The 8,996-nt window shown below is 33.3% G+C and overlaps 1 protein-coding gene across 1 annotated transcript; it reads left to right on the forward strand.

Moving 5' to 3' along the window:
• The first annotated feature begins 537 nt into the window (after positions 1 to 537).
• LOC116111921 lies at positions 538 to 1,536 on the forward strand. Its single transcript, XM_031398080.1, has one exon. It carries the CDS (start codon positions 538 to 540, stop codon positions 1,534 to 1,536), a length of 999 nt encoding a protein of 332 aa, XP_031253940.1.
• Positions 1,537 to 8,996: the final 7,460 nt, after the last annotated feature.

Raw genomic sequence — 8,996 nt, forward strand, 5'->3', positions numbered from 1 at the left:
TATATTTGTTTTAACATGGATGAAACTAAAATTTCATGCTTCAAAAATATATTTTTATATTCTTTTATTTCGCTACTTAGAACTATAATACAAAATTAAAATTTATGAATGTTAATAAATTTAAAATTAATAAAATTTTCTAAATATAAGTTAGGTGCAAAAATACCGAAAACATAACATAAAAAATTAAAATAATAACATTGAAAATTTTATGAAAAAAAAAAAAATCATGGTTCGTTTAGATCTAATCCTGGTTTAGCCTCACCTCACATATTTCAATTAGGCATGTTTTCTTAAAATTTATTGTTTTCATGATTTTTATTCAACAAATATAAATATAAAAAATTGAATGTATTAAAAATTAATTTCATGCATAAAAAATCTCTCTAAAATCCTTTAGTAATTTCTACAAAGACCAAGGGCAATCTTAAAACTCAGTCAACTTGCTCGGTTCTTCCCTGTAATATTTATAACTTCACCTCTTCTTCTTCAACCTCCATCATTCAATCCTCTATTGTTTCAGAAAATTAAAACTCCATGGATAGAGAGCAAGAAGACCTCCAATTTCTCAGCTTCTTCGGCATCTTCAAGGAGTCCTTCAGGATCATCTTCTCATGGACAAAAATATTCACCCAAATCACCCTCACCCTCATCCTCCCCCTCTCTTTCATCTACCTCGCCCACATAGAAATCTCCCAGCTCCTCTTCTTCAAAATTCTCCATGACAAAGATGCCTTAGATCACACCCAAGTCGGCTCCACTAAATACTCCAACCTCTCCGATATCATCTCCTCCGAATGGACCGCCTTCTGGCTCTTCAAATTCGCTTACTTCACCTTCTTCCTCATCCTTACTCTCCTCTGCACCTCCGCAGTCGTCTACACCATCGCCTGCATTTACACCGCCAAAAATATCAGCTTCAAGAAGGTCATGAGCGTCGTCCCAAAGGTTTGGAAGCGCCTCATGGTCACTTTTCTCTGGAGTTTCGCCATCATTTTTCTATATCATGTTGTTGCAGTGATTGTCCTTGTGTTTTGGTTAATTTTTCTAGCACAAAACACAGTTGGAGCTCTGATGGGAGTTGCCTTATTAGCTTTTTACTTATGCGGGTTTGTTTATATCGGCATCGTTTGGCATTTGGCAAGCGTCGTCTCAGTTTTGGAAGATGTTTACGGGATCAAGGCGTTGAAGAAGAGCAAGAATTTGATCAAGGGGAAAATGGGGATTTCGATTGGGATGTTTGTGGTCTTGAGTATTTTTTTTGGAGGGGTTGAAGTGTTGTTTGAGAATGTTGTGGTGCTTGGATTGTCGCCAAATGTTGGGATAACAATTTTGGTGGGAATTGTCTGCTTCTTGTTGGTGGTGATGGTGATTCTCTTGGGGCTTGTTGTTGAAACAATTATTTACTTCGTTTGCAAGTCTTATCACCATGAGAATATTGATAAGTCTTCCTTGGCTGATCATCTTGAGGTTTATCTTGGAGAGTATGTTCCTCTCAAGGCTAAAGATGTTCAATTGGAACAATTTCAGGTTTAGAATTTACACTTTTATCGATGGTGAAAATTCTCAGATGAGAATGTTTTATTTTTCTGAATTTTATGAAATCAGAACGTTCGAGTCTGAGAATAAATTTATTATATATGTTTATTGAGGTTGTAAAATGTTTATACAACAATTTTATATACATTAAGTTTACCTTTTACTCTCTAATGTATTGATTAGAGATAGAGTGACATACCACAATAATATTTAAATAAATGTTGATTATACTTTATAGGTAAGGTGACTTAATTTAAAATATTTAGTGGATCTATTCAAGGTGAGAATAATAAATTTATTTAAATGAGAGATTCTAATACAAAATATTAGTTTTAGGATATATTATGAGAATATATATTGTAATATTTGCGGCAAGACGTGTATACTTAATAAGCAAGAAATGTAGATCAAACAAGCAAGAGAGACTCATAGGTGAGGAAATTTCTTAGTTGAAATTAAGTTTAGAAAATAACAAGATGGCTACGTCTATCCAACATAAAAGTCGAAAACGTGTATTGGTTATGCGGTCAATTTCAAACCTAACTGCAATTCCATTCATGGTCATATTTTATGTTGTAATTTTGGGTTATTGAAATTTTGTTATACATCGATATATCTAGTCTTATACAAAATTAATTAAAGAAGAAATTTGAATAATGGGTCTGGAAAATAATAATAAAGCCTAGAAGAATTTAAAAGTGACACGGTCTCAATCTTCGTCGGTTAAAGATGTTAAGGGAATTAGTTGTAAACTATTATATCTTTATTTGTATTATTATAAATAATAAGGAAATTAATAATTATTCTTAATTGTATTTTTATTTTTAATTAATAGTTTTCGAAAATTATAAAACTTAAAATCTAATAAAAACGGAGGAATTTAACCTATAACTTGACCTTGGTGATTGAATAAAAACAGCGTAATTTTGATCTTTCTAAAACAACGCAGTTTTCATGTTTGTAAAGGGGAACAAAAGGTTGAATGATAAGAAAATTCTAAAACGAAGAAGGATTTATGTATGAAACTATATCTAGTCTTTAACAAACATATAACGCGGCTTGTGGGGCTATACTTGTGAAATCAACATGCACTATGACGCAAGCCCACATCATATATATTAGTGGAAGTAATATAAAGCCTTTTTTCTTCTTAGATTACCTACCATCAATAGAGGCGGAGTCAAAGGGTTGGTTAGCCCCTCTGGCTGCTGCCCGAGTCAAGTTTTGGAAATTTGTGTTTTTTAAATATTGTAAGTTTAGTTAGCTTTTTAGAATAAGATTCTTTTAATAACATTTTTGGAAAGTAGGATAGGATTCTGAGAATTATTTTGGTATTTTTTTTAAAAATATTTTATGTAAATATTTAGATTATTTTTAATTCATAGGTTTGTTAAGTTAACTAAACACCCCTCAAAATAAAAGTTTATAAATTGATAAAAACACTCTCACCCACCCAATTATTGCCTGTAGCCAGCCACGACCATCGAATGGTGGCCTGAAGCCTCTAGGATGAAGCACAACTAGTTGGATCTGACCAATAGTGCACTAATTTGGCCTTTAATTTTTCGTCCAAATCCACGTTGATGAGTTGATCAAGCCAGATCTGGTTGTTGTTGACAACCAAGATATGGTTGTCGTCAATGACCAGATCTTAGGCCGTCAATTTGGTTGTTTTCGGCCAAATCCATGGTAGATCTAGCCAAAAACGGATTGATTAGCACACAACTGATCAGATCAAGTCAGTCGTGCATTGTTATGATGGCGACGACTAGCGGCGGCTGCTGTTGGCAGTTGATAGTGGCTTGGGTGGATGGGGGTGTTTTTGTTGATTTTAAAACTTTTATTGAGAAAGGTAATTGTTAATATTTTGAGTTGAATAGAATATGACTGGATTTTGAAGAATATTAAAACAAATGCATTTTTGAGTTTTTAGGATAGGATAGTGGGAAAAAAGTATGCCAAACATATAAGTAAATCTTTGTGTTTATATGTATTCATAATTTGTTACATGAAATGATTTTTTTTTCTTTTTAATTTCTTAATTTTAAATCTCGATACTTATTTTTTGTTGTATAATAATTAAACTCAGATAAAAGAATAAATTAACAAATAGAAGAGAGAAGGGACAAAGCAAGAGAATTGAGAACTATGGGACTTAATTAATATTGCTCAGAGCCTCTCAAATTTTGGATTCCCTTATAATGAAAAAGAGGGGGGGTATTTATAGAAAACACCCTCCCCCATTTGACTGCCCCACAACCTCAAAGTTCAAGGCGGTGGAGGTCCACAATATTTTACAACACTCCCCCTTGGACCCCCACTATTTACAGATAAGTGTATTTAACTTTACTCAAGAAAAACCCAATGGTAAAAAACCCAACTAAAGAAATACAATTCTACAATGAAATTGTAATGTGAAGTTAGACGTGCTTCATACTACTTCATTAAAACTTTGTCAGGAAACTCAGAAGGACAAAATCTGATCAAGGAAAAAAGAGTACAATGCACATATGTCCAGTACAATAAACTTTTCTAAAAACTCCCCCTTCGATGCTCCTCTTGATCAATGCTTCCTTTCATAATGGTAGAATTAATTTAGTAAATTTTTAAGCCGCCGCATATCAATGTTATACACTAATGTTTCAAATGTTCATGTTGGTAAGACCTTAGTGAATAAAGCTGCAAGATTATCACTGGAGCATATTTGTTTAACATCAATCTCTCAATTTTGTTAGAGTTTGCGAGTGTAAATGAACTTCGGTGAAATATGCTTGGTTTGGTCTCATTTGATATATCCTCCCCTAACTTGGGCAATACATGCTGCATTGTCTTCATTTATAATTGTGAGAGTATCTGAGGTACATGGCAATTTGCATGTTACTTTCAATATGATGGATAACATATCTTAACCATACGCATTCTCGGTTGGCTTCATGAAGCGCAAGAATCTCGGAGTGATTGGAGAAAGTGGTAACCAATAATTGTTTTGTGGAGTGTCATGATATTGCGGTACCACTGTAAGTGAAAACATATCCCATCTGCGAGCGGCTTTATGAGGGTAAAAAAAGTACCAAGCATCTGTATAACCAACTAATTTAGGGTTAATAACATATTTTCTTGGATAAAATAATCCAAAGTCTTTTGCTCCATTGAGGTAACGAAAGACATGTTTGTACCCATTCCAATGTCAGCGAGTTGGTACAGAGCTAAATTTTACCAACAGATTCACTGCAAATGCTATGTCTGATCTCGTACATTGTAACAAATATAGCAAGCACTTATTGCATTTACTTACGATACTTCAGGACCAAGTATCTTTTCGTTGTCTTCTTTAGGACGAAATGGATCATTTTTAGGATCAAGAGACTGAACTATCATTGGGGTAGTCAAGGGGTGAGATTTATCCATATTAAATCGCTTTAGGATCTTTTCAGTCTAATTTGATTGATGGAGAAAAAGTCCATTTGAATATTGCTCGATCTGCAGGCTGAGACAATACTTTGTTTTCCCTAGATCCTTCATTTCAAATTCTATTTTCAAGTACTCAGCAACTTTTGTGAGCTCTTCAAGAGTTCCTATTAAGTTCATGTCATCGACATATACTGCCACAATTGCAAATCCTGATTCTGACCTTTTTATAAAGACACATGGGCATACAAGATCATTGATGTATTCTTCCTTCATCAGATATTTACTAAGATGATTATACTACATTTGTCCTAATTGTTTCAACCCATATAACGATCTTTGCAATTTTATTGAATACATGTTCCTTTTATTTGCTCTTGACACTTTGAATCCTTCAGGGATTTTCATATAGATATCAGTATCTAATTACCATACAAATACGCAGTGACAATGTCCATGAGATGCATATCAAGTTCTTTTGAGACTAAAAAACTAATCAAATATCAAAATGTCATTGCATCCATCACTGGTGAATATTTCTCATAGAAATCAATTTTAGGTCTCTATAGAAAACTTTGGGTCACTAATATGGCCTTATACCTAGCAATCTTATTTTTCTCATTCCGTTTCCTTTTGAATATCCACTTGTATCCTACGGGTTTCACATTTTCAAGTGTTTGGACTACAGGTCCAAATACATTATGTTTTGCTATGGAGGTTAATTCTACTACGTATGAGAATAAGTTATCGACAATAGGTGTTTCACAATTCCACATTTCTTTAATGTGAGCATAGTTTATAGAAATTTCTTCGTTTCTATGTTCTTGTATTCCTTCAAGGATTTATTTCCCTTTAGGGGCTCGTCTCCTTTTAAGGACTATTAACTCTTCTGGAGTTAGTTTAGGAGATGTGGAATTATCTATTCTAGTATTGTCAACATTGACACCTATTTGGTTTTGTGCTTTTTGTTTCCTAGGAATAGTATCCTTGACTCCAATCGGCCTGCCACGCTTCCCGCGTGTAACAGATGAATTGATCACTGCCCATATGGATTGTTCATTGGTAACATCAATCTTTGTTGGTGTATTGACAATAGAAATGTATGATCTAGTTATTTTTGTTGCATCTGTAACTGCATCAGGCATTTGGTTGGCAATATTTTGTAAGTGTGTTATTCTTTGCACTTCGATTTCAGATTAAGATGTGTGAGGATCTAAATGAGACATATAATTCACTTTCTAAGAAAGTTCAGACCTTACTTCAGGAGGCTTTACCTTTTACCCTAAATGAAGAAACATTGTCTCATCAAAATGACAATATGCAAAATGTGCGGTAAACAGATCACCTATCAGGGGCTCAAAATATTTGATGATGGATAGTGAGTCATAGCCAACATATATTCCCAAACGATGTTGGGGTCCCATTTTGGTGTGTGGAGGGGGTGCAATTGGAACTTGCATAGCACAACCAAAAGTTCTTAAATACGATATATAAGACTGATGTCTAAATACAAGCTGTATTGGAGAGTATTGATGATATGTAGTGGGTCTTAGGCAAATTAACGTTGTAGCATGTAAAACAGCATGAGCCTTGGCAGAAGTCGATAATTGTGTACGTAATAGCAAGGTTCTTACAATTAATTGGATATGCTTTATAAATGACTCTACCATACCATTTTGGGTATGTACATGTGGTACCGGGTGCACAACATTAATTCCCATTGCTATATATACAATAGTCATCAAATGTCTTTGAGATAAACTCACCAACATTGTCCAAACGGATTGCTTTAATTAGGTAATCTGGAAAGTGTGCCCGTAATCTGATAATTTGTGCCAACAATTTAGCAAAGGCAACATTATGGGTAAATAGTAGACAAACATGAGACCATTGTGCCGATGCATCAATCAATACCATGAAATAGCGGAAAGGTTCACTTAGTGGATGAATAGGTCCACATATGTCACCTTGAATTCTTTGTAAAAATGATGGGGATTCTAGACCAACTTTAGTGATGGATGACTTAAGTGCCTATTGCCTTGTGAGCAAGCAATACAATCATTCCCATTAGGTGACAAAATCTTCAGGTTCTTTAATGGGTGCCTATGTGAGTTTTCTATGATCCTATGCATCATAGTAGATCCTGGATGACCAAGACTGTCGTGCCAAATCTTAAAAAGTTCAGGATCAGTGAACTTCTAGTTCATAATTGCATAGACTTCAAAATTCTTCAAGAATGTGTAATTAATATAACCCTAATGGGAAAGCAAGGAGTTTCTCCAGTACATGCGTCCAACATGAAGTATTAGTAGTGATGCATATAAACTTTCCATCATTTTCACTTAAAGTTTCAATGTGTTATCCATTGAGTCGTATATCATTGAAACTAAGCAAATTTCTTCTAGATTTGCTAGAATATAAAGCATCATGGATACTTAATTTCTTTCCGCTTGGTAACACGAGTATTGCTCTTCCGGAGCCCTCAATTATGGTTGCAAATCTTGATATGGTATTTATTTTAGTCTTAGTAAAAGTCAAACCTAAGAAATATTTTCTATCCCGAAGGATGGTGTGCATTGTTGCACTGTTCAGAATATAAAGCATCATGGATACTTCAAAATTCTTCAAGAATGTGTAATTAATATAACCCTAATGGGAAAGCAAGGAGTTTCTTCAGTACATGCGTCCAATATGAAGTATTAGTAGTGATGCATATAAACTTTCCATCCTTTTCACTTAAAGTTTTAATGTGTTATCCATTGAGTCGTATATCATTGAAACTAAGCAAATTTCTTCTAGATTTGCTAGAATATAAAGCATCATGGATACTTAATTTAGTTCCGCTTGGTAACACGAGTATTGCTCTTCCGGAGCCCTCAATTATGGTTGTAGATCTTGATATGGTATTTATTTTAGTCTTAGTAAAAGTCAAACCTAAGAAATATTTTCTATCCCGAAGGATGGTGTGCATTGTTGCACTATTCAGTATACAAATGTCTCTACCATTACTGGATATCAATGTTTCAGTTTCGAAGTCTATCCTTAAAAAAAAAAAAAAAAAAAAAGATTACATTAGTAAGGATGTTTGCAGAACTTCATCTTCATGATACGGAACTTCAGGTCCATTTTTTTTTTTTTTTTTTTTTTTTGATCTCTGTTACAAACTCTGTTTTTAATCAGTATTTAGAACTTCAAGTTCAAAACAATATTTATCTATGGAACTTCAAGTTAAGTATCATATATAAGATGGAAGCACAATTACTAACGTTGGTTATCGAAAAAATATAAAAGCATATCCACCCATAAATGTTATATTCAACAAGAATAAACAGATCTAACCATGAAGGTAATATTCAACAATAATAGATAGATCTAGCCATAGAGGTGTAATTAACAATAATAAATAGATCTAACATAAAAGCGGGAATTTAACAATAATAAGTAGATCGACCATAGAGGTAGAATTTAACAATAATAAATAAATCCGAATATAAGGCATAATTTTAATAATAATAATAAAATTAACTATAAAGGCAGAAACAGAGATTAAGAACACATGTAGAATCGAAGTACGTACTTTCAATAGAGGTGCAACGTTACACTTATTAAGTTTTCGTGTTGATATGTGTATTATAATATTAAACTCAGATAAAAGAATAAATTAACAAATAAAAGAGAGAATAGACAAAGCAAAGAATTGAGAATATGAGACTTAATTAATATTTCTCAAAACCTCTCAAATTTTGGATTCCTTAGAATGAAAGGAGGGAGGGTACTTATAGAAAACACCCCTTCCCCTGCTGACCGCCCCACCGCCTCAAAGTTCAGGGCGTGTGGTCCCACAATATTTTACTACTTTTCCTATTATTATCACACGTCTCTCCTTTATTTTCTAAATTCTAAATAAAAAAATAATGTGTTTCTCTTCTAAACATAATTATAATAATTTTCTTTCTCTTACTTGTCAAAAAAAAATGCATTTTTAATGACAAAATTAATTTTTTGAAATAAGTGACTTTTTATTAAATACATTTTTTTTTTTTCACATC

This window comes from Pistacia vera, unplaced genomic scaffold, assembly GCF_008641045.1.
Source record: "Pistacia vera cultivar Batoury unplaced genomic scaffold, PisVer_v2 Contig654, whole genome shotgun sequence".
In the NCBI taxonomy this organism is placed as follows: Eukaryota; Viridiplantae; Streptophyta; class Magnoliopsida; order Sapindales; family Anacardiaceae; genus Pistacia; species Pistacia vera.

Coding starts and splice junctions, on each gene's coding strand:
- LOC116111921 (XM_031398080.1), top strand. CDS start 538: ATGGATAGAGAGCAAGAAGACCTCCAATTTCTCAGCTTCTTCGGCATC.